Below are 27,139 nucleotides of genomic sequence, written 5' to 3'. Positions count from 1 at the left end.
TGAGACATGAGCTTTATTTTCTCTTAATATCCTAATTCTTAACCGCTTATTTTAATATTTACTGTTTGACTAGCAATCTCTTATCTTTCTGCCACGAAGCAATTATCCGTTTTCGTTTAATTTGTAGGAAAGGCACATTATGTAACAGATTCTTTTGTCTATGGGTGGGCACCGACATTCACACTACGGGGTCTACAAGCCCATCACTTGTACCATGAAAAAAGGCCATCTTTGTTCCTATTTTGGGGGAAAAAACTGTTAAAGTATTTTTGAAATGATTCAGAAAAATAATACGTTTCAAATTTATTTCACATAGTTTAATTACACATAATTCACATTTAAAACAGAAATGTGTATCACAGATCGTTACAAGTAACTAGCTTGATTCCATCGCTAAACAGACCTATAAAAATGGACGATGCTTAAAAACCATCCAGATATCTAGAGCTGCGCAATGTTTTAACGATATACTCGTATATAACAACAGCCTTCAAAAAAAAAAAGCAGCACTATTAAGAACGTTTAAATTTCCCGAAAAAAAACAACCGAAAAGAAATGACAACAAGAAATAACAAACCGACTCATGTGAATCTTTGGTAAAAAAATCAAGATGAAAGTATCTAGTGGTTGAAATTATCTATCTTCACGTCGCAACACGATAACAAATTATCATTTTGACGTCACAATAATTATATTAAGATTGTTTATCAGCGTTAAAAACACTAAAATTAAAACAAACTAACGGGTGTCATACAATGTTTTCGTTTTCCTTTTCTTTTCAATAATAGCACTTACAAAATCGCATACAGTACAAAGCGACCTTATAGAAGGATATAAACTACATACCTACATCATTTTTAATTAAAATAACAAGAAAATCAGACATCAATTGCGAATACTTAAAATTAAAAATAAGTTCTTTGCCTATAATGGATTACAACAACAGTGAATGATACATAATATATTATGGATGTTTATTGTGTGGATAAATTTTCACTTTTTTTTGGATAATATGAAGTTCATTTAGTTTCATTAAAAAACATTACTAATTTACTACATTTGAATGGCGAAGGCGGCGCGAAATAGATAGATATCAAGCAATCATTCTGTTACCTTACAAAATTGATTTATTCTAAACTATTTAAATCCTTAAAATCTGTTATATAATTTTTAAACAACATAAAACACAATAATTCTATTTTAATAAATACAATAATCATGACTATAGTAAATATTGAATCTGACATACCTACATTAAATCTTTAATTATACCTTACATACAAACGCACATTTTATGGACTTATATCTTTGTAATTAATAATAACCACTAGGCCACGATGTATTATCAATTGCATTCGACGCATTCTCATCATATCATTAGGAAAAACCCATTGGAACTTGACACATCGTTGACTGCCAACGACGCACATCGACTAGACGCATCCGAAGGTTACCACGAAAAAACCCAAATGAAGGTACTATTAATTATTTGCACTTTATCACAATTCCTTGCTTTCACAAGAAAATGAAGCGGTGATTCGCCATAAAATACTCGACGAATTCCATAAACAATTTAGCTTCAATTCTCGTCATATTCAGGTAAAGCGGGCAGTGTCAGACACTGTTTTCTGTTCTTACGTCTCCTCCTGGTTTTGTTTGGTTTCTTCAAGTCTCCGCTGTTGTATTCCTTGTCCTCCGGGAGCGGTGGAAGACAACGCTTCGGTCGGCGCGGCAGCACGCATTCCGTTACGAAGTAGTTAATTTCTTTGCACCGGAGCATGTCGACGTCGGGATATTCCGACAAGAAGCATGGGAACGATAATTTCACTAACATTTTTAACACGAGCGCACGCTATGACGCCACGCAACTAACTGGATTTGTATTCGCTCAACAATTCAACGTCCGACGCCGCACGCTGATAGACCCAATTATATTTAGAGCGCAACAAAAACAAACGAACAAGCGATAGGGCAATGTAAATAGGCATGTCGTGCCAAATTGTTTTTCTATTAAGTTCAACGTGTAGTTTTATTGAGTTTGTTACGTGATTTTATGGCCGTGTACACGGAAGGAACGGTGCATTTTTAATTTGAACGTTCCAGATCTTTACGTATATACCTACTTTTTTTCCTTGAAGCGCCCGCGTAACACTAGCCCACACTAGCCGTTTGAATAAATTAATGTCGACAGTTGTTTTGTAGACAGTGAAAACCAATAGCTAATAAAACGGACATTAAATGTGTTAATTTAATGAATTATTGCATAGAATGTAAAGCAGATAAATTTTGAAGATCTTGAGACATCACAAGGCATCTTAATTATTAAGTACTAAAAAATGTATGTAACATTAAGCAACAAAATCATAGCACGAAAATAACAAAAATTAGTAGTTATTTATTACAACTAGCGGTGGTAGAAGTAAAAAACACACAAGTCCCTACCTACCCAACTAATGTAAGGAAACCTTAACATAAAAGTTAGCATTTACATTGTCATGTTTAGACATTGATTTTTCTGCAATCATCTTTGTCATTTCGCACCAAAAACTGTCAAACGTTGTTATCAAAAACCTCTGGGAGAATGGATGTCAACCGTGGTCTCTGTAGGATCCTGTGACCACCTGGAGGCTGAGAGTGCACTAAGCATTGATCCTTTAATCTAGTCTAGTCAGAACATTTATGTAATACACCACACATTATGTAATACACATTTTCCGCAATAGTTAAATAATAGCTTAACAAGATTACTGGCATTTACTGTCAAGGTTGCTACAACAAAGACAGGGCTTTATTATAATTACCCAGTCACTGTATTGGAATTCCATTACATAATACTCGTATAACCTGGATTTCTACTGTACTGTGCTGTACTGGATTTCTTCTTGCCCTTAGATACCCCACTATGTGGGTTGGTGCATCATGTCCTCTTTTCCCATTGAGCCGTATAGTAATAGGTCAGTGACACCCTCCTCTCGCATATCCTCTTTCATACAATCCATCCAAGTCTTTTTAAGACGCCCTCCCTTCGTTGTGTATGTTGTAATTTCTATGGACTCCAAAGAAAAACGTAATAGCAAGTAGAATAACAAATGTTCCTGTGGTTGGAACAGGAATTATTTCTGTTTCTGTTAAAATCATGTTCTGTTACAATCGTTACATTTCAATTAGTCAGTACCTACTTCGTGAACCACGCAATCCAAAGCAAAATAAGCTGATCGAAACACAAGACCATTACACGTCAACTGATTTTTCTTAAAATGCGTACAGTGTGCTTAGTGCGAGTTTTTTAACGTTCTCGATAGCGTAAAAGTTATCTCTTATTTGTATGGAGTTTGGATCGTTTGCCTACCTCACGTCATTACGGAACCTCCTGATCCATTAACGGTGCTTTTAGGCACCACAAGCACCGGTCACCGTCCTCGTCGAACCCGTCGCTTGCGACGAAGGGCTCGACGAGCGAACTAACCCATAGACACAGCCCACTGAGTTTCTCGCCGGATCTTCTCAGTGGGTCGCATTTCCGATCCGGTGGTACATTCTGCGAAGCACTGCTCTTGCTAGGGTCAGTGTTAGCAACTCTCCGATTTGAGCCCCGTGAGCTCACCTACAAACGTTAGGGCGAAGCTGAAATAGCCTCTCAAGGCTATCAGCATAGGTAGGGAAAAAAAAATTGCCTACGTTTGCCGCTAGGGGCGCAGTTCCAACTGCATACAAAATTGGGCTAACTTTTACGCTATCAAGAACGTTAAAAAACTCGCATTAAGCACACAGTTAACACGTTATTATTAAAACAGTTAATTTCCAAACGTTTAGTGTGATTAGTGCGAGTTTTTTAACGTTCTCGACAGCGTACAAGTTAACTGAAATCTGTATGGAGTTGGAACGTTTGCCTACGTTTGATGCTAGGGGCGCAGTTCCAACTGCATACAAAATTGGGCTAACTTTTACGCTATCAAGAACGTTAAAAAACTCGCATTAAGCACACAGTTAACACGTTATTATTAAAACAGTTAATTTCCAAACGTTTAGTGTGATTAGTGCGAGTTTTTTAACGTTCTCGACAGCGTACAAGTTAACTGAAATCTGTATGGAGTTGGAACGTTTGCCTACGTTTGATGCTAGGGGCGCTGTTCCAACTGCATGCCAATTTTTGTTCATTTTTAGCTATCGAGAATGTTAAAAAACTCACAAGCTAAGCACACTAAACACAACCGTTACACTCTGTAGGTACTTATGTATAGATAATTATGAAACGACGTATATACATATCGTGCAGAGACATCGCTAGTCGCGTAATACAGAGTATTAGGTATAATAATAATATTATGTATGTAGTTTTATCATTTCGCTATCTTAATAAAATTATCTTAGGCAATCCGATTCGTCAGGGAAAATCACAAAGTTCTAATCATTGACACGCCGCTGTTTCGTGTTAAATAAAACATCTCAATACGTATCCTATTACGTACTACTCATTCATTCAAGATAATTTATTTTATTTTATACTTAACAGATGGGTGAAACTCGCCACGGCCCATCTAGTGTTAAATGATTACCGCGCCCCATAGATAACACTAATTGAATGTTGCTAATCACCTTCGCCCTCCTGTTAGATGGAGCGACGACCTGCGCAAGGCAGCTGGCAGTAACTGGATGCGTAGAACCGAAGATCGGGTTCAGTGGCGAGCTTTGGGGGAGGCCTATGTTTAGCAGCGGACTGTCGCAGGCTGATGATAACTCACCTTGAGACGTGAGGTCTAAGTCTTAATTTTATAATTTAAAGGTTGTGCCCCACTTCAACCAACAACACATAATTGGTTCGCGACAGGAACTGACCGTGTGGTGGTTCCTACCAGAGAGAGCTCACGAGATACCCTACCATCAATAATTGTATATTTTTTCCGGTTTTGATTTTTATTAAATACACGACGTTATACCTTTTTTTATGTGTGAGAGATTACTGGTGGCTCGGAGGCGTTTCCAATTTTACCAGGGCAGATGGGCGAGCATGGGCTCATCCAGGAGGGGTGGGATTTGCTAACAGCTACGCCAGTGCCTCCAAAGGATACCTAACTACTCAAAAGTCGCTGCTTCGCGAATGAATCTACCACCGGATCGGAATCGCGACCCACTGAGAAGATCCGTCGAGAAACTCAGCGGGCTGATGTTTAGGTTAGGTTGCACGTCGAACTCTTGGCCGAGTTTAACGAGTACGGTTACCGGAATCTCTACTCCTAGTGTTAGAACTAAAGGTGTCTAATGCAAGAGTTATTGGATCTGATGGATCCGTAAGGACATGAACGTTCTCTTTCCATCGTGGAAGTCATACGTAGATATTATACCTACTCGTATAAGTATGAATACATACGTACGTATGTTACAAAAATTGTTATCTTCCTCTGAGCATTTAACAACAGTATAGTCGTATTGCTCGATATGAGTTAATCGGGCGTCTTATTCTTAAGGCCACAATGACACTCGATCTCGGGAACTGCATATAGAGGGGTAACTGTTATATATGTAAACATATATATATATAACATATACTGCTATATATGTTATATATATGTTTGCGGTAGGCAGCGGCTTGACTCTGCCCTTGGCATTGCTGAAGTCCATGGGCGACGGTAACCACTCACCATCAGGTGGGCCGTATGCTCGTCTGCCTACAAAGGCAATAAAAAAAAAACTATGAATATGAACTGTACCTTCACCAGGGTGTGGAAAGAAGAAAACGTTATCAGCATTCATGGGTCTGATAAAACAAAAGACCGCGTCTTAGGCAGTAGGCTACCATCCGATTATGTTTTATTGCCTTGCCTCTTCATGTCCCAATATAAATTGTGATTCCATTCTAAACACTCGTGGACACAATAGGTGCACGCTTCACGGAGCACATTCTATTAGGGCTTAGCGTTTAGAATGAGGTATTTATTTTTAACAATGTTGCATGATTAAATTCACTTAAGATGAAAATGTCTTTAATAGCCTCTTAGATAATTAGGAGCCTCTGGGATCTTAATAACGAGTTTTTAGTTAAAATACATTTAGATTTAGTCTGAAAATGGAAACGTTAAAAAGCGATTCATTTATGTAGATTATGTAAATCGTTTACCAGTTTTCCATTGACGGACGTCGCCAGCGATCTACCTCGTGTGTGCTTAGTGCGAGGGTTTTAACTGCTCGATCGCGTTGAAGTTAAATCTAATTTGTATGGAGTCGGAATAGCTTCCCTTCGTACGCCGCCCTTGGCCAAGAAGAACTGAAGACAGAGCCGAGTTGGACCATCTGAATTAAAGCAATTGTACACAATTATATAATTGGGCTGTGAGGTCGTCCACCCATCTAAGCAAAAAAAAAAACACAGTCTCGATCAGCATGTTTGTCCATGGTTTGTCCCGCACTAGTGAATCTGAATACTCTGTTTCCAAAGCCGCAGACATAAGTCATACACAATAAGTAGCCTTAGTTTATACCTACATGTAGGGGAAGATCGGGCAAAGTGGATACCTTAAGCCTTAAGGTATGTAAGGTTATATCAGAGAAGGTATACCATACAAAAACAAAATAACTATCACAAACCAGTCTTTATTTACTGCTCTTACAAAAACGAGCATCAGTTACCATTAATATTTAAACAATTATGAACTGCCATTAAAATTTAAAAAAGTACGAAAGTACCCGCTTTGCCCGGTACCCCGGGTAAAGCGGATACAGTACTTGGGCAAAGTGAATACCCATATTCAATCTCTGAAAACACAGAAATAACTTTGATAAACTGAAAAAAACCCTCTCTTCGATGTTTGCCGCGTATTAAACCAAGATGACCGAATGTAACAGTGTTGGCGTGTTGAATGAAAAACGAATAATTTAGGAGTAGTGGGCAGTATTCGCTTTGCCCGGGGTATTCACTTTGCCCGGCCTTCCCCTACAGATAGGCCCAAACAATGAAACCTGGTAACATGACAATTAGCATAATATCATCTACTAATTTCGCAATATCGCACCTATATCGGAATAATATTAAAAGGTACCCTAGCTTCATATGCTAGATAGCTTTTATCGAATCCATGAATGCTCACTTGCACCCCGCCCATAGTCAAAACAGCCCTTCGTTGTGAATGAGTTTATATGACCATTGCATGTATTTATAATGTATTTTGGTGTGACTTAAATAACATGTAATTTTTTAATAAATTAATTTAAAAATTTGTTCAGTGCGCTTTGAAGAAACTAACTGCATTCTAGCAGTTATTACCTTTATGTATTTACCATCAGCGTAGGTATTGCTCTAATGTAAATTGTATGTGTGACGATAGCAACAATATCATCAAGGGCGTTATTTGCAAGTAAAAAAAAGAAGACAATGTAACGTTTCTTCATAACAACAACGCGATCCCATTACCCCCCTTATCGTGTATCGTTGTGTTGGCATTTTATCTTCCAAACCAGCTTCTTTCTTCTTCTTCTTTTTTTTAAAATCTGGCATTTGTTTTCTTAATGTTTATTTATGGCCAATAGTTACATTCTCTTTTATCTTAGCTTAATTTAAAAGATTTCTACATACAGAGTATATAAAAGCTTCTATTATTCCGTTATATGAAAAATGCTGTGCGATATGAGATTAACTTCATTAATTTGAGTCTTCAATCAATTGGGATGAAATTAAAAGAGACGACATGAAATGGGATAAAAAAAAGTAAAATCTCAGTAAAATACAGTTTTTTTTAGGATTGAGAGATTACTGGTGGCCCGGAGGCCTTTTCAATTTCGCCAGGACAGATCGGCGAGCAAACACTCAGCCAGAATTTGCTAACAACTGCCCGAGCGCCTCGAAAGAGACCTAACAACCCAAGAGCAGCAAAATAGTGGTTATTTACTGAAAGTTCGGTGGACTCTTTCGAAAAACCAGAAAAGCCACGTTCAGTGGCTTTGTTTAATTTTCCCACATTTGTACATACACTTTCACTAATGCCAAATAGTTAACAAATCACAATTTTTACACATTTAAACGCGAAGAGATCCTAAATTAACAAAATCAACATTTTAAAACGACCTTAGAATGAACTTACAATTTAATAATCGACTAACAAAACTATGTGTCACATTTGATACCATAAATTGCTCTACTCTAATCTACGTTGACAACGTCAATTGTCATTTGGTTCAATTAAATTAAAAATGGAATGAAAGATGGAGATTGAAATAGGCCCGTTAGTATTTTAATGAAAAAGACGCGTTGCCATTATCAAGCCTTCTAAAAATTAAACCAAGCTTGAACTTTCAATAAAAGCGATAAGGTAGTACGATATATCATTTATTAAGTTTTAACCTACTTTACTCTTTGGTTTTTACTAAATAAGTAAGTAATATGGTTGCATAAAACTTTATTTTTATAAACAATGTATCTTGATAGCGGATTTGTTCGTATTACAACAAAAAAGTAAACAGACTTATAAAATAATTGTTGCATTATTTCCAAGCAATTTCATTCAAAAAAATTAAACATTTTAAGTTATCTTTAAATTTAAGTACAGCCGTACTGTTGGCATGTTCATTAATATGTTTAACAATGCAAACACAGCGTGATCATAGAGCCTCTTTATATTAGCCTATCCAAATAAGACTCCAATTTAATCATTTGTAATATTAATCATTCAGCGTCCCTTCAACAAAGTGGTTATAAAATGAAGCGAATAAAAACGAACTGACTTTCAATATCGACAACGTCTCTTGTTTTATTTAATTAAAAGTATTATGTACAGATTAAGGTTATTTTTTGTTTATTTTCCCAAACACCTTATGTAGACTAGAAATCATTGAATGAAACTTAATAAAATGCAAACGAGGGGATTGAAATTAAATTGCCATAACTGCAATACCTTTTTTAAATAATGCCCTATATACAGCTGGTGTTCTTTCTGTAATTATATACATCCCAAAAATTTGAACAAAAAGTGCTTGTGAAGTAGTTTCACCAGTATTGAGTTTGTAATGGTGTGAGACTTGTTTTATAAAATGTATAATATGACTATGACATTAGCTCATAAACTATGAGTACAAAAAAATTATGCCATACTGTTGTATGTTTTTGTGAAAGAAGGATAAGCCAATAAATATGCTTGTTTTGGAATAAATTCAAAATTTGGTTTCAGGTGTGCCAATGGCTACACAAAACAATTACAAACAAAACACTTCGATGTCAATGCCCAGTCCTCAGAGCAATCCGCGTTTGTATTACCAACTATAATCACAAAAAATTTAAATATTTATTCTATTAAATTTTAAATATTATTAATGTAGTGAATGTTGACTGCCATTGAATTTGTAATGATATGTTCTAAACAGCTAATTTTATTTAAAAACTAGATAATACTAATCTTTTAAAAATATTTCCTTTTATATAAACTTTGTTGGATTTTCTCTTAATTTAAGTCTGATCTGATTTAAATGTTTCCTGAGACCTCTTCATATTTACATTGATATGCTGTGAGTTTTCTTGCAGCAAAATAATGGAGGGACAAGATGGCAATCAACACATTACACTGTATATTTTAAATTATAAACTTGTAAGAAATAAGTTAGTAATAAGCTAATGTAATGATAGCAGCACTAATTACGTTAGATTTTTTTTATAAAATATTAATGGCAATAGTGTTAGTATTTGATCAAATAGATTGTTTATTGTTAGTAAGAATGTTGTTAGATACTAACTTCATTAACATGTGAAGTTGTCGCCATTGCAAGCTTGGCAGTGCTGAGAACTGTACCTGATATAGCTGGTATCTAACTGCATTTAAACTTTTTCTTAGAGCATGACTCCCATATCTTAGCTTTTAAGCTACAGTAACAAAACTTATTTTTTTCTTACTTTAATTTTATCCTAATGCATTTTAGACTTACATTCTATTATGTTGGTTTTGTTTCATGTTTTGTTATAATGATACAGACTACATGATTGCGGGCCCCCCAATGAGTTTCGGCATGATGAAAGGTAATGCCACAATCTAAATTGACTTTCTATTCAAAATTTTGTATCACACACCCATTTTCGTTTCAAAACTTAGGTATTTCTGTGGGGTTATTAAAAAAGATAATTGCACAAAATTTTTCTCTCCTCTCAACGACACAAGCCATCACCTCTTTAGTCTTTCGCTAATTAAAGCCTACTAAAAAATTTACAGCTAGATTGCTCGCAAAATAACTTTCTTAACGTTTATTTTTTAATTTTTCTAGATGTTTTAGTGCATATTTGAATTTTTGTTGGCTCCCCTCCCGTCCTGCTCCTTTACGCTTTTTGTTTTTTTTTCTTTCATTGTATTGCCGCCCGCTGCTTGGCTTGAAGGCGGTATGAATGCACCGTCGCCACACCATAACCAATATCAGTACCACCCGCAATACCAAGGTGGGGGGGGCATGGTTCACCCGGGTCCCCCGGGGGGCTACGGCCCGTGGCACGCCCCCCAGCAACAGGGCCGTTTCGCTGCAGAGGGCGCCCGCCGCGCGGCCTCCGCCTCACAGCCCTCACAAGGTGCCAAAGATGATAAGACAAGTCCATTTGTATCCACCGTACATTCACATCCTGGATTCCAACCTCAGAAAATCGGGAAAGGTGCTGGTGTTGTAAGTATAATCTGTATCACTATTTGTTACTGTATTCAAAATACACTTTACATTAATACAAAAAGCCACAAATACCAAAAACTGTCTTAACTTATAAAATTTTTGTTTCCTATATAACAAACCATATTTATAACTACCCCAGGGAGCCGGACTACCAAAGCCACCAAAACCTCCAGAAAAACCTCTCATGCCGTACATGAGGTACTCACGCCGTGTATGGGACAGTGTAAAAGCAGCACATCCAGACCTCAAACTATGGGAAATTGGACGTATAATAGGCGGCATGTGGAGGGACCTGCCTGAATCTGAGAAAGCTGGGTTTGTCGATGAATATGAAGCTGAAAAGGTATGAGAGTCTGTCTACTGATGCAAAATCTATACTTCTATACTTAATATACACTACAGTAGTTTTTACGGATGTTCCATTATAACTACTGAACCATGCATCCGATTGACTTGAAACTTAGTATCCATGTAGAAAATACATGTACCTACTTAATGGATGGGCTAATATTTATATGAGTGTTGGACTCCCTACACCAGTTGCGGGGGTGTTGACGATGAGAATCTTTATGGGGGTGAGAAATAATAATGTTTATTTTAAATGCCCAGAGAAGCAGATGGGCACAGCTAGTAACATATAAAAATGCTTAAAGAAACAAATTGCAACAATTTCTGTGCACAAGTATACATTAAAAAAAATGTTTTTTTTTTAATTTTATAAACTATTGCTGCTAAATACTGAGAAAAAGTATTGGATTTCTATAATGTAAACAAAACTCTCAGCCCATAGATATGATAGATGTGCGTAAAGACAGATAATATAAAGTAAAACATTTGAATTCAGGCGCAGTATACAGAATTGTTGAAAGCTTACCAATCGTCACCTGCGTACTTACAGTGGCTGGCCCACAAAAACCGAGGTATTGTGCCTCATAAACTGAATATAAGGGCATTGTGTACACAGCATCACAACCAAAGCTTGATTTAACACCAAAGTTTAGCTGGGTTTTCTCGAAATTACTGGTTATATGTGTTTATGGAAACGCTTCAACAAAAGTAGGAGATGATGTTTAATGTGATTTATTTACGTACATGTGAGTCTCATATTTTGATTCTTGCATGGTAAAAAAAGAAGTAAACACATTTAAACAGTTGAATGCTTGTATTCATATGTATTGTTCCCATTTTAAAAATAATAATATCACACTGAATTTCTTTAGCCGTTGACTTTGGTCAGTATAAAAAATTCATGTACTAAAAGATATTAAGAAATTCAGCATTGTCATTGTATACAATACATTATGTTGATAAGCATATATTTGAATGATGGAAATTAATTGACTTAAAAAATTAATGAAAGCTTACTGTTATAGATGATTTATTTAAAAAAAAAAATTAACAGCTTTGAAAAAAGGGAAGCAGTTTCGCCTATAACTCCAAGAAGACGTCTAATAGACTGATATTTATTGATAATATTAATGTCACTTGATTTCCATCTGCACATTGTGACTAACACCGATACACCACATTTTAAGGGTATATTTGTTCACATGCACCATCCATATAATCGCACGTTCGGGGCGCACTTGTCACACGAAACGACACTAGTCCGAATATGAGAAAAGCTTGAAGGCGTACCACAATTCTCCCGCGTACCTCGCTTACATTGCAGCCAAAAATAAAGCCGTAGGTAAGGGGATGCATGATTTAACTGATTATAGTTTTTTTTAATCGGCTTTGATGTGAAAAATATATATAATGTTAATTCAGAATCTAAGAAAAATGGTTCAAGTAAAGCATGTTTATAGCAGATCTTAAATTAATACTGGTATCAGCAGAATTTAATTAATTGATGAGTTTATCTTCCTCCAATATATGATAATAGTAGAAGATAAATTATACTCACTCAGCTAGCTGTTATTAACTAATTTGCACAATCTGGTTTGGTAGTTACAATTGTTTTCAAGATCTGTATTTGTATATTTTTTTAGACATTATAGGCAGATGATCATTTGGCCCACCTGATAGTAAATAGTCACCATCGTTCATCGACATCAACAATGCCAGGAACACAACAAGATATTGTCTACTGTTTGCTTCAATTCATTCAGTGTCATTGTAAGGGAAAGTCTCATAATATAATGGTTTTGTTTTTCTCAATGTGGCGTCTTTGTCAACACTGCACTGTAATAAATCATATCTATGCTAAAGTTTAATCAAAGGTAAATCATTAACACATATTGCATTAGTAGTAGGTAACTTGGAAGAAGAGACCTCCACTAAAAAGGGCAGTTCACAGAAAGAGCAACAACAGCAAGACAGACGAATTGACATACAACCAGCTGAAGATGAAGAAGGTATGTGATAAATAAAACCCAAAAAAAATTGTTGTTAAAGAATTCGATACAAATGACTAACTTTTTATAACTTTTTAAGTTTATCACTATTTTTTGTCTCTGATAATACAAGGTATAGTTTTTTCGTCATTAGCATGATTCAATTCTTGGCTAGGGAATATACTTCATCTAATTATACAAGCTCGTCCACTTCAAAAGAGAGTTTGGAGGTACCGACAAAGGAAGAGTTCTACCAGTTGGCTAAAAATGCTCGGTAGAGCCACGGTCTCAATGTTCGGAATTATTATCTAAGCAATCTTGAAAATTTCGTTAGCACGATTTAGGCTTTATCAAATATGCGTGTATATAACATGTTCTATGATAGCTACCGCTCCGAGAATATATTGTAATGTTATGTTTATTTACAGATCAAGACGAAGGTCTATCTGTGAAGCATGTGGCATACGCTCGCTATTTACGAAATCATCGTCTCATCAACGAAATATTCTCAGACACTGTGGTGCCGGATGTGCGGTCGGTCGTCACCACCGCTAGGATGCAGGTAAGTTATAGAAGAATAAAAGCTTTCACTTTACCTGGTTTACTTCACAAACCATATGCGATTGCTCCTAAGGAAACTGACCCTTATTAATTTGTGTGCACGAGTACTTCGTCTATATTATCAACAAGCTTGGAAGATAAGATACATATAGAAAAAATGCACTTGGTTGACAAAATACTAAGGGGAAAAACACTGCAGCATCCATGTACCAAACGACATGCGAAAAATTTGTAATCTTCTGAGAGAAACTGGAGGAGTATAACATCTCTACAAGAACTCTTAAAAACAAAATCCAACAATAAGTTTGTCAACAAATACTGTTTATAGCAAGATTAAATTAATTTTAAAGTTCAATCAAAGTGTAAAAGCTTATTTTGATATGTGCCTTCTTGTAGTGTCAGAGACTTAGAGAGTAGCTTGGAATACTTCATTGTATTGTAACATGAGTATAAATGTAATAAAATATAGCTATATATATTGTAACTATACTTAGATCTTGTATCTCAAGGTGGGTGGCGTATTTACGTTGTGGATGACTATGGAATCCAGTAACCACTTAACCACCAGGTGGGCTGTGAGCTCGTCCATCCATCTAAGCAATAAATAAATAAATAGCTATGTATAAATCAAAAAAACATATCACAATAACTAAATTATGACTCACAGATATTGAAAAAACAAGTGCAGTCCTTAACAATGCACCAGAAGAAGCTGGAAGATGAATTGCAACAGATTGAAGAGAAGTTCGAAGCCAAGAAACGCAAGTTTATTGAGAGCAGCGAAGCATTCCAAGAGGAACTCAAGAAGGTACCTAAAATTTATTTCAGAAATCGATTTTATCATTATGTATGTTTCAATTTTTCAAGCATCACTTGGATATTATAGTACTTAAGTATTATCCCATATACCATTCTTAAAGTCCCTAATGGAAATCTAAGCAAGTATGAACTGTTACCATTATGCAGTCTCCTCCGTAATTTTGTAATCTTTCCCAGTTTGTGGGGTTGGGACAGTTTGAAAGTTTGACCTCCATGTCTACGTCCATTGATAATATCAGCGTGTAAGCACTTACCCATGTTAGCTAGTTATTAAAAAATAGTAAAAAGTAGTTTTTTACTGATGGTAGGATCTCTTGTGAGTCCGCACGGTTAGTTACCACTGCCCTGCTTATTTCTGCCACGAAGCAGTAATGCGTTTCGGCTTGAAGGGAGGGGCAGCCGTTGTAACTATACTTGAGACCTTAGAACTTATATCTCAAAGCTTGTGGCGCATTTACGTTTTAGATGTTTATAGGCTCCAGTAACCACTTAACACCAGGTGGGCTGTGAGCTCGTTCACACGTCAAAGCAATAAAAAAAAAAAGGAAACTAGTAATTTTGTCTTATTTAATGTGAATTTATTAAATGCTCCGGTATTCATTTTAGTTTTGGAAAATGAAATAATGTTAATATTGTTTCCAGCACTGCAGGCCGGCTGTGGACGAGGACACATTCCAGCGCATGGTGGAGCGAGCTCTGGAGCAGATGCGTCGCGGGATCAACCCCACCTCGCAGTCGCTCAGCGCCGTCGCACAAGCCGAGAAGAAAGACGAGGTATGCTTAATTCGAAAATTGATTGATCGATTGAAAAATCGTTATTGCACAAAAACATTATACAAAGGCGAACTTAACGGCAGACAGGCATTCTCTTCCAGTTAACCCTCGTTGATGATGTGAGGTGCTTTTAGGTACCCCAAGCACCGCTCACCGTTCTCGTCGAACCCGTCGCCACGTGTTCGGGTTCGACGAGTAAATTAACCCTCAGACACAGCCCATTGAGTTTCTCGCCGGATCTTCTTAGTGGTTCGGGTTTCCGATCCGGTGGTAGATTCTGCGAAGCACGGCTCTTGCTAGGGTTCGTGTTAGCAACGTCGTCAGGTTTGAGCCCCGTGAGCTCACCACTAGTTAAGGTTCCGCTGATATAGCCTCTCAAGGCTATCAGCTTAGGTAGGAAAAAAAAAGATGAAGTGAAAGATTCAAGAAGTGCATAGCTGTGATAAAGTTAATACATGGCGATAATTTAAAGCACTATAGTAGACATGAGTGAAAATAAATATTTATAATTACTTTTCCAAAATAAATAAATAAATACATAGATAAGAAATACATATCAAATAAAATAAATTATTATATATAAACCACAACATACTACAAAACAATAAAACAATCAGTGTTTTGAAAAAGAGATAATGTACTATCGCTTTCAAAATACCTATCGACTGAACATGCTTCACGGAAATATATGTAATAAGTATAATATACAACAAACATTTTTCCCTGCAGTCTACTGATTTACCAAATAATATTATTTGCCAAAAGGTCTTTAGAACTTACATTATTATCCAACATTTTTTTATTTTATTTTAATGTATTTTTTATTTTATTTTTAAGCAAAGGCTTGGCTCTGCCCCTGACATTGCTGACGTCCATTAGGGATGGTAACCGCTTACCATCAGGTGGGCCGTATGCTCGCTGCATGCAAAGGCAATAAAAAAAGATTAAAAACTTGTCTTTGTTAACTCAAAAAACAAAGTAAAATAGATCCCCATAGATAGGTGGTACCCATCATTTTACAACATTTGCAACAATGTAAATAAATATAAAACTATGTCTTATTTGTTAAAGAATAATAAATAAATAAAATTGATACACAGCCGATGGACCAAGATCAAAATCCAAGTAAACCAGAAACAAACGGACCTCATCCTCCCACTCAAGTGGATAAAGTGTCTACCAGTGACGTGAAGCCTGATTCCATAGCAACTGACATAAAAGTCGAGGAGCCAAGAGAAAAGGAACCTGAAAATGGACCAAGCCAGGCAGATGACGAGGGTGAGACTGAAAACATAATAATAAGAAACTATACTAAATACTGTGGATCTACACCGCACAACATGTAATATTAGTTTAAGAATACACAAAATAATTGAAACTTTTAGGGGGCTTTTTTACTACAAGATCCTACAAGATGTTCAGTTATTAACTAAACATTGTGTGTAAAATTTTAAATTATTAAGTCAGTAATTATCTATCATACAGGTAGTAGGCCGGAGGGCTCTGCCCCAAACTGTTTCGTTTAATATTTTATTTGTAATTTTTATAATAAAATGTAAATGTCCTTGTAAAAGAGAAAAACAAAAACAAATGAGTTATGGTACTTTAAAAAATAATATTGATGACATATTGTAAATCAAATTCGAAGTGTTTATATTCAAGATAGGTCTTTACAAGTACTTTCTATTGTCATAACTTTACCACTGATTATCGCGCAGTGTTTTTTGGCCGATCTTCCCAGGACTATCCTAGTGATAAGACCTTTTTTATCTTTGACATTCAGCAATCATACGTTTTGATGACATTTAAATTGTAATAAATTATTTCAATATTGAGTTCACACACACACAATCACACATACACCCAATATTCCACGACATTTGACTACTGTAGACTACCAATATTTTTTTGTTTCAAAAACATTGAGATATTTGGTGAAGGACGGGGTAGGGAGTGATTAATTAAAAATTATGTGATTAAAAAATGTAAAGTATTTTTTATGTGCAGGAGATCGTAAAGAAGAAAAACCAGTAGAGGTAAAAATGGAAAACAAGGAAAGCATTCCACCCGCTCCCGCCCCGCAGCATCCCCCGCCCGCGCACCCTCCGCACATGACCTCGCCTCCACACCACGGTAACTAATTTTCACACGAAAAACTCGAAAATGTTGATGTTCTATTGTTAAACCACTGATTTTGTTATTAACTACTAGCTGATCCGGCAGACTTCGTAGTGCCTCAATTGATAAATAAAAGACCTAAGCTTTTGTATAAAATAAACTTAAAAAAAACAAAAGGAAACTGTCAGACAGGGGACACATCAAAGCAAAAACAAAATGTTTGTTTTAATATAATTCCGAGCATTTTCATGTTTATTCACCTTTTAAACCTTCTCTGGACTTCCACAAATAATTCAAGACCAAAATTAGCCAAATCGGTCCAGCTGATCTAGAGTTTTAGCGAGACTAGCGGACAGAAATTCATTTTTATATTATTAATAACTATATGTTTAATACAGCAATGATGATGGCGTCGAATCCTACAGCTGCTCCGCATCCTGGCCCGCCAGCTCACGGGGGTCCTCCACCGCCAACAGGTGCCATATTGTACTATAAACTCACTTGTGACTAACATATTCTCACATCAATCGAGCACTTTGGTCGCTGTCCATTCTCACGTCTTTCTATCATCACGGTGTAAATATGGTATTCACATTTATAAGGGAGTTTTAATGCGCACAAATATATTGCGGGTAGCACTCTGGAGTCACAGCTGTGGTTCATAAAACATGCTTCATGATGATGGTCGTTTGTCTTAACGGGTATGCAATGGAAAAGCTAATCTGAATTGTTCTTAAGAAACCAACGGTGCTATACAAATTTCGTAGATACAAGAGACAACAAATGCCATGAGTCTTGGTAATGTTCATAGAAACGTTAACTTAATTTTTAGGTTTGGTCGGTGAACCAAATAATCTATAATAGTTTCAGTGATTTACTAATTAATATGCCTCGTATCTATGTTTTATTAAAAATATACAAATAAAATAGATATGTCAGTATTATAGACGACTAATAGTGGGGCACTTTTTTTTTTTCTAAAAAACTGAAGGATATTTCATTTAATCGAAAATCACACAGGATCGGTCGGATGCTAGGTTAAAATCTCAGATAAAGAACGTTGTGAGCCTCGCTAAGACTGGTGTAATCGGAGTCGTGTTATCACAATAAGTATGAAATGTACGCGCAGTGGGGGCGTACGGCGCCCCGTACGGCGGCCGGTACTACGGCGGGTACGGGGGCGGGTTCCCCGGCGCCTACCCCCCGCACCCCCCACACCCGCCGCACCCATACTACCCCGCCGCCGCCCCGCCCGAACACTACGCGCATCTACCGCACCACGCGCCTCCACAGCATCACGACGTCAAACGTGAGTACTGTACCAGGTAGGCGTCGAATACACGAGATGCCCTAGTGACGTCGAGCGGACTATGATTAGAGGAGACCATGATAACTTTCTGCCATGACGTCAATAAACGGATAAATATACATCTAAACCAAAAGGTAACATAGAAAAGTGATCAATAATACTGCGGCACTTTTTCACACGTATTTGGTTGTAAATATGCATGCTCATTTTTTTTAATCATTCACATGAAAATAAACATGTTGGGTCTTAATTCATATCCGTTTGCATGGGTGACTAACGATTTTGTTTTTGTTATGTAACAGTAATACAGAAATGGTTGCGTTCATGTCGTGATATTTCGTCTGTGTTTAATCTTTACTGAGTTAAGCAATGATTTAATTAAATGATTTGTTTCACAGAGGAGGAGCCACAGCCTAAGAAAGAGAATGAATGATCGTCGCCTAAACGCGTCGTCAAAAGACGACGCAAGCCTTCCCCGAAGGACAACACTCAGTGAACAGACTATAGTGAAAAATTATACTGAGTGATCGATACTTTGACTATCGAAGTTGATGTACCTTTATATTGAAAAAGTGAGGAGAGGGACCTAACAATCTTTTATAACAGTTCATAATTTCATTTAGATTACTTTTTACACAAAATCAAATTTTTATTCTTCAAATTCAAAAGTTAAAATGATTGTATTACAAATCGAATTAGGATAGAATTATTGAATAAGGATTAAAGTGTAACATACATGATGGGAATATTCTCAGTATTTTTATATGTCAACGTTTTGATTAAAATCGCAAGAACGCATATAAGTTTATAATAAAGTGTAGTTTAAGGGTCAATTCCCACTGAAAGAGCAGCGGCCGGCAGCGTCTTTTTGAGGCAAAATATTACAAACTATTTTGAATCTTATCTACGTGATTAAAAAGTTCATAGTCATTTGAAGGCAAAGGAGGGGTAGCGTGGCGTCGCGAGGCTGCACGAGCCTTCTACCGACTAGTCAAAAGAGGCGCCGCGCAGCTGATCGCGGCGCAGCTAGCTGACGTGCGGCCGACCGCGGTGCAGCTGACAGACTCGCGGCTGCGCGCGAGCGACCATTTCATACCCGCCCGCCCTGCCGCTTGCGCATTTCGCGTCATTTTATTAGAAGGTATCAAGTTAGAACGTGCTACGCTCCGTGAGAAAAAAATGTACCCAAAATTTTCTTTTCCTTTTTCTTTCCGTTTTGTTTGTTACTTCTTGTTCTTCTTCTACAGCCAGTGCTATGATACATAAATCCAAATCCACCATATTTATTGCCACACAACTTTCCTTGAGTGAAGTAGATCGCACACTAGTTTTCAAAGCTACCACGCGGAGGTTCATTGCGGCGCCTCGGGATGCCGCGCTGCCTCTCGCGGCGCCGCACTGCCCCGCGCGGCGCCACACTGCCCCGCGCGGCGCCGCGCTCAGTCACTTGCTCTTACGGCCGCTGCGCGCCGCTGCTCTTTCAGTGGGAATTGACCCTAAATGCACCATTTGTGTATAGTACTCGTTAAGACGAATCTAATGAGTCGAATATATAGAAGTCGTGGCTTAAAGGTTAAGAAGCCTTGTGTACTCGTATCAAAGGATGCGACAGTGCCAGTGTTCCAATCCTGTAGGTAGGTAGGTAGGTAGGTACAAATGAAAATTTATAGAATTAGAGATCGTCAGGCGTATTCTAACACTGCACAGCTGAGTACTACTATCCTGTCTGTTTGCAATCATGAACATTGGTTTCGGTTCATCTATTCCAGTTTGAAATTTTTTTTTATTGCTTAGATTCATATTTTGATGGTCAAGGGTTGCGAGTATCTCTTAATACCTGGTAGACTGTAAGCCTGTGTACTTGTATATGCAAAAAATATGATAAAAGAGGTTAACAGTAATTTAACTTTCCAGGTTCACCATATTTTTATTATTATAAAAATTACATAACTTGGTTGTTGTAAGTGGATGTAGATTATATTAGTGCTTTAATTTAGAAAAAAAGGTGGAATTTTGCTTCTCTCAAAAACATGCTGTGTATGTATTATTTTTTTGCCCTGAAATGTTATTTATTTTTTGGCAAAACATTAGATTGGTAGCCCTAAGTTAGTATAAAGGAAATTCTTAGATTTAAAAGATAGAATAGAAAACAATTAGAACGTCATAGACAATTTATTTACGGTTACATAATATAATAGAGTAAACTTAACTAGTAAATAATATCACTTTAAATTAATTATAATGATTATGTTTCTTAACGCTCGTGGCGCTGTACCCTGTTGGTATTTCGTCCGAATTGTGCTATGATGGGACGACCACATACAATTGTACCATTTATTTCTGTTAGCGCCTGTATAGCTAAGTTCTCATCTGGAATAAATAAACACAGTGAAAAATATGTGTTAATTAAATACATTGAACTACTTTAATTCCTCATTCATTTTTAACAACAAACTCCAGTTCAAGAACTCTATTTTATAGGCAGTAAGCAGCGTGGTATAATAACCGGCAAACTTCTTGAGCATTTGTCGACGTAGTGGGGGTAAGTTTGCGCATGGTACACTCACGTGCAAAAACATTACTTACTCTGCGTCATAATGCTATTAAATTATTAAAATCAACATATGTATTTATTTATATATTTATTAGAACATCAACAAAACATATAGGTTAATAATTGTAATAATTTAATCTTGGGGTAAAATAGATATTCCTTCTATTAAGTCAAAACTAGAGCTGTTGCCAGGTCTTGGTTCAGTTGAAGCGAAGCTGGTATTTGTAATTTTTTTTTCGTTATCATAATCTTGACCATCATCATCATCACTGTTTTCATCACCCGAGTCGCTATCATCGTGATGAGTCGACATAGGGCTCATCGGCGTAGTTTACAACTCGGTCGATTCGGTCTTCTTTTTTGTCTATAATTAATTATTTTTTGAAGATATTCGATTCGTAGTAATCGAATGTTACTTTTTTCAGTTACCAGCTTCCGATTATTTTCTGTTCTTTTTTTCCATCTGAAGCCTAGCTCTTTCATAATCCGTCGTAAGCTTAATTCCGAGCCATTAAAATTTATATCTTCTTTAAATTTTTCGAAGCCTTTCTACGGTATGGAGTTTCGCTGCTTGTTATGTAGTTATTATGATTACATCTTTTTATTACAGATTGAACGAAACTATCCATTCCGGTAACTTTCTTCTTCCCTGATCTTTTCTTACCCGGAGTCCGAAACACGGCGAGCAAGCCAGAGCCTTTAGCTTCGTTAATAATGCACCTAACAGTACTCACTGATGTTTTTGTTGCTTCCGAAGTCTGTTTTAATTTTTCCATATCATTCTTCCCATGTTTTATAAAGAAGCAATATACGTCGTACACAAATTTTCTACCCTTTCTTTTAAGTACTACACCAGTTTGTCACGGCATAGTGTATGTTTTATAAAAAATCAACAAACACTCAACAAATAGCAATGGCAACAAAGTCCACAAGCAATTATAACAAATAACTTAACGATTAATAACGATAGACTTTCCACTGTACGCAAGCGTACTTTTGGGAGCAAGCGGAATGAGGGCGCAGTGCGGGACGCAGGGTTCGACTGATCTACCAATAACGCGCTCGATACGATTTCCCCTGCCGTCGCGCCTCACCCTCACCACCAAAGTGATCTAAAATTCGATTCTGCGCAGTCAAGGTCATTTGCTCACGAAGTTTGCCGATTACTATACCTATGTAAACCAGTCCTAAATGTTTTGTTACTAAAATGCACTTAAGAATGGTTAACATAATAATATTTTGATTTACATAGACTCACAGAAACTCACATCCTACCTGGTGTTAGGTGGTAGAGTACATTAAGAAGAAGAAGCATATTTCTTGCAATCTTATATTTAATTAACCTTGGATGAATATTTGTGGTCAAATCTTACAAGATAAATTGAAACTGCTTTCTTTTCTTATGGAGTTGAATTTTACATGCCTGTTAAGTTTCGACAATACTGCCTGCCTATACTGCCTAGTTATGGTAAACATGTCTTGAATAGACTTCAGCATAAACTCCAGATAGGTATAGGAACTGAACTGTTAACAGCCTGAACATGAAATTTTGGGTACAGTTTGCCATGATAGGCAGTTTTAATTTTTTTTTTTTTTATTGGTTTAAATAATTTGGCTCCAACGCCTTTGGCATTGATTTTGCCAATGTCAAAGTATTTACAAAAATGACAGGTGCTTAGAGAGGGAAAAAATTAAATCTAAATACAAATAAATTTGGTCGGTTTTTCCATACGCGAATCTGTGGTTTTAAGAACAGCACAAACAAATATATGTTAGACTAACTATTTTCGAGATAAATATTATTAGCAGATAAAAATTTACACAGAATATTTACATGTTTAGAATAGACTCAAGTTAATAAACATTAATATTAATAGGCCGGGGAATGTCATTGGGAAGGATATCATAAAGAGGGGATACAATGTTGGGGCAGTCGAAGAAAATGTGATCCAGGGTACCCTACCAAGATGTGATTGCTGCAAAGTTTGAATCCTGACCAGGGAACTTCTCAATAGGTAGTAGTACAGGTTTTTTTTTTGGACGTATAGCCAAAGACAATTTCACAACAAGCTTCATATTATTATGAATTAAAATAAATTGATGGATTTAATCATAAAGTTAAAATAAAAAGTACTAACTGACCTAAATAAAGACAAAAGTACTTCGTTTGTATCTTTACATCAAATAAGAGATATAAGCTTACTTTGGAATCGCACAAAAGCTTGCCCTCTCATTCGACCAGTCATAAGTCGAACATCAATAGGCCCACCGTTGTCCAATACAAACTGATTGAAGAGCACAGACAATTGTTGTTGTGTCACCGTTGGTGCTATATTCTTCAAATATAAAACCTGTAAATGTATCATTCACTAATTAATCTCCTAAAATAATTACTATCAAATTCTTTTGCTTTTAATTTTCTGAATTATTTCCAATTGAATGGGTGAATTCTATGTCTCATGGCAGAAAATGGTCAACAACATCCCTCTATCTGATTTGAATACAATTTCCTAACTGATGTAATAAAATAATCTATTATATTATACTTTGAACATAAGCTAAGATGGTTATTATTCTTTTCGTGTATGATTATAAGGGTTTCAGACTGTACATTCATTAAGCCCAACTTTGTGCCTGACTAAAAAACTGATCCTTAACAATTGACAATTCGAAATTTAGTTTTTAAATATAATAAATACAATAGTGTATAACAAAATACAAATATAAACAAATACCTTTGAAGGTGTACCAGGTTCATAATCTTTAAATCTATCAATTTTCTTGATATCATCTATACTCATTTTTGTGCCCTCAAGCAATTGTGCCTCTGCATTGTTTATAGGCACTACAATATTGACTGCTCTGTACTCATCTTCACTATTTTCTGAAGAATCCATTGGCTCTAATCTTACGATTCTATTATTTTTAATAGTATATAATGTCTTTTTTACTGGTCCAATAAGTTTATCTTTATTTCTTTCTGGATCTCTTATCTTATGTTGCAGTTCTTTAACATCCCAAAGGCTGCCTGGACGATTTACTGGTTTTCTATTTGAGTTATCAAGTATAACTGTGTTATTCTGATATAAAATTCTTTCTTTTTTACGTTCTAAACGCCGCAATAGTTTTCTTCTTTTGCTCAAAGGTAAAATGTCGTCCTTAAGATGCCCAAAGAGACAATTCTCTAAAGTTTTTATATCATTCATAGGATGTCCATCACTATATGTGTTTTTAGGTATGTTTCTCTCTAAATTTTCTATTGATACATCAGTTTTAGATGTAGAAGGTTGATTATTTTGTTGTTTTCTAAAATTATAATTATTTAAATTGTATTAAAGTAAATGCAGCACCCATTCTTTATTGCAATTGAAGAAGTTTAGTTTTATTGATGATAAACTAATAAATAAGGTAATACAGGCTGAACTATTTCAGCGTCAAGTTGGCCAATTTAGGTATAAAAACATGTTACCTAGTTTTAAAAGTAATAGAGTCAGAACTCAAACCTAGAATTTTTTATTTATTATTAATTCTTAGTTAATTTATTTATTATAAAAAAAAAGAACACAATATTCCTAACATAAAAGTACATGTTATTATCCACAACATGCTTCGTCAACCTAGAATTCAAGTACTATTGGTGGTTGGTCGGGCACCCTAGTATCACCTTTATTGTAAACACTATAGTTGACAAGTTACAATTATGTTTTATATTTTAAAGGTGAAAATTACTCTAAAAACCCGTTAAATAATAGTGGTTATAATGTAGGTAGATGTGAAAGATCAAAAACATTATCTATAATAATGAATGCACTTCCAATAATAATCAAGTAATTATTAATACTAATTATTAAAAATGCTTATTATGATACTCATACCAGAGCTGTATAATAAAAGCAGGTAGTAACCTGCTTTTTCCAAACAATGTTATAGGATTAAATTTATCAACATATTATATGTACTCAATTCAGGTACCAAATATTTTATGATAACGCCAAATTTTATTAATGTTATGGTATGAATATTCAAGTACCTACCTACAAGGAAACCAATTCTACCAGATTGGACACCCCAATAACTTAAATTGTATATTTAGTGTTAAATTAAAAACGACTCACACTTGCTCTTTAAGATTTTGTATTCTTGTGTAAATATAATGCAATTTTTGCTTTAACACACCCGTCTCAACTTTATTTTGCTGATTCAATTTACCACATTCATTCTCTTGATATAGTTTGATCTCGTCAGTAGTCAAACCCGCTTTTTTCAGTAACTCTAAATGCCGCACTTCTTCCTCTGCCCGACTGAATTCTTCGATAGAAGACAATCCATATTTAGTAAAAGGTAATACCTCAGATTTCTTCTCAAACTCTTTTGGTAGAGTATTGGAACTAGGAATTAAGACACAATAGCGATACAGAAAAGAATATAAGCAATAACAAGATGAAACGAAAAATTGTCGTTCTCAATTAGTTCAGCACTTACCACATCTATAAATTGATCTAATTTAAAATAAAACTAGGTAATAATAATGTAAATTTCTATTGTTATTATAATGGTAGGCAATATTTATAGAAAACATTTGTCTAATTTATGTACCATGACATGGGGTAAATTGGGATCCTGGGGTAAATTGGGACAAACCTGCGGAAGATTCTCAAAGTACTTGTAGCACGGAATCTACCTAATTTTCTTTAAGGTAATATTTATCAATGTATGGAATAAAAACCAAGTTAACTATGGAAGTACTAAACATGAGTTAAGTTGGTCCCAAAAATTAGTCAAATTAAATTTAAAATAGTGGTTGAAAAGTGCGTTTTAAAACAGCTTAAAGAACTTTTAAAAAAAGTGATATTATCGTTGTTTTTTCAATAAGATCACAGTTTATATAAGTTTTTAATACACCTGGAAATACCACAACAAACGGTAAGTTGCAATATTCTTATTTTAAATACAATATTTCGACAAAATAAAAAATGTATATTTTTTCCTTTCTTTTTGGGGAAAATTGGGACGTATGTAGGGTAATTTGGAACGAGACTGGAAAAATTAGGGACGAGAAAACACAAAATTGGAACGGCAAAAGACAAAATAGGGATGGCTTGTTAGGGTTGTCACTGATATCTTATAATAGATTTTTTAGCCTATACTATCACTTAATTGCGTGATGTAAAGAAGGTTAATGTGTTTATCAGTTAGTTTATGTAAGTATTATAGGTAAAAGAAAAGTATATATATAATTACTTTTTTTTCGCGACATTTACCTTGTAATATCTGCCCGGTCGTATGTTCTTTATAGCAATAAAAAAAATTAAAAGTTAAAAGAACTCAAACGAATCAAAACTTTTATTATTTCAGAATCTATTCACGCATCGAATCATGATTTTGTTAACATTCACAACGAACACACACAAATAAAAACAGGCCTCAGATTTTAAATGTAACATTAATTAAAAATCCGAGATATCCAATTATGAGTGAGTGAATTAATTGAGTTTAGTTATTTCGCTTAGAAAGAATTTCTTTTATTTTTGTTATTATTGGCAGTAATCACATAAAGCTGTTTTTTTATCTTATTCACCTGATATCTTACTCTTGCTCAAAGATTATTTTGAAAATGTTGATTAAATAAAATGGTATTATTGCATTTTCAGTCCTTTTGTTTTCTATTTTTTATTCTATTTTATGATTTTGTTTCAGAGTTGTGATTTTTAAGGAAATTAAATAATAATTTTCTAAAATATAACATGCACATACTTTTTTTGATCATTGTATTGTTGATTATCATTCACGTCACATCGCTTCGGAATAGAAACCAGCTTAATTTACACTATGTTGTGTATTGTGCTTAAATTATGGATTGTATTCATCATTTCGGTCCATATAAATTATTATATGGCACCTACCTATATATCGCAGTACTGCGAGTTGACAACCCTTACAAATATCCCAATTTAACCCTCAAGCGTGTCAATTTACCCCGGACGCTGGGTAAATTGGGACGGCCATTATTTTACCGATTATTTCTTTAAAATGAATAATTTA

The 27,139-nt window shown here is 35.5% G+C and overlaps 2 protein-coding genes across 12 annotated transcripts; one reads left to right on the top strand and one right to left on the bottom strand.

Annotated features, from left to right (window-relative positions):
- The first annotated feature begins 8,142 nt into the window (after positions 1 to 8,142).
- Positions 8,143 to 20,972, top strand: Bap111 (Brahma associated protein 111kD). Of its 10 annotated transcripts, none has more exons than XM_028171642.2 (15): positions 8,143 to 8,300; positions 9,156 to 9,230; positions 9,950 to 9,994; positions 10,490 to 10,623; positions 10,766 to 10,969; positions 12,235 to 12,316; positions 12,876 to 12,983; positions 13,391 to 13,524; positions 14,191 to 14,331; positions 14,985 to 15,116; positions 16,217 to 16,394; positions 17,124 to 17,249; positions 17,633 to 17,710; positions 18,364 to 18,543; positions 18,942 to 20,972. In XM_028171642.2, the coding sequence occupies exons 2-15, from the start codon at positions 9,164 to 9,166 to the stop codon at positions 18,974 to 18,976; spliced, it is 1,644 nt and encodes a 547-aa protein (XP_028027443.2). In that variant the 5' UTR covers positions 8,143 to 8,300; positions 9,156 to 9,163; the 3' UTR covers positions 18,977 to 20,972. The 10 variants fall into 10 exon arrangements, with proteins under 10 accessions (XP_028027443.2, XP_028027421.2, XP_028027413.2 ...); XM_028171620.2 differs by having other exon boundaries at positions 10,346 to 10,623; positions 12,879 to 12,983; XM_028171612.2 differs by having other exon boundaries at positions 10,346 to 10,623.
- On the bottom strand, positions 20,697 to 25,731 carry LOC114240964 (uncharacterized). Of its 2 annotated transcripts, none has more exons than XM_089739643.1 (5): positions 25,580 to 25,731; positions 25,213 to 25,485; positions 23,833 to 24,403; positions 23,240 to 23,448; positions 20,697 to 20,913 (listed from the first exon to the last, which is right to left on the bottom strand). In XM_089739643.1, the coding sequence occupies exons 1-4, from the start codon at positions 25,582 to 25,584 to the stop codon at positions 23,278 to 23,280; spliced, it is 1,020 nt and encodes a 339-aa protein (XP_089595769.1). In that variant the 5' UTR covers positions 25,585 to 25,731; the 3' UTR covers positions 20,697 to 20,913; positions 23,240 to 23,277. The 2 variants fall into 2 exon arrangements, with proteins under 2 accessions (XP_089595769.1, XP_089595768.1); XM_089739642.1 differs by having other exon boundaries at positions 23,301 to 23,448; positions 25,580 to 25,730.
- Between the last annotated feature and the right edge of the window lie 1,408 nt (positions 25,732 to 27,139).

Source organism: Bombyx mandarina, chromosome A1 (genome assembly GCF_030267445.1).
Source record: "Bombyx mandarina strain Sakado chromosome A1, ASM3026744v2".
Lineage (NCBI taxonomy): Eukaryota > Metazoa > Arthropoda > Insecta > Lepidoptera > Bombycidae > Bombyx > Bombyx mandarina.
Note: the sequence above shows the minus strand (reverse complement) of the source record. Positions and strands in the feature narration are given on the sequence as shown.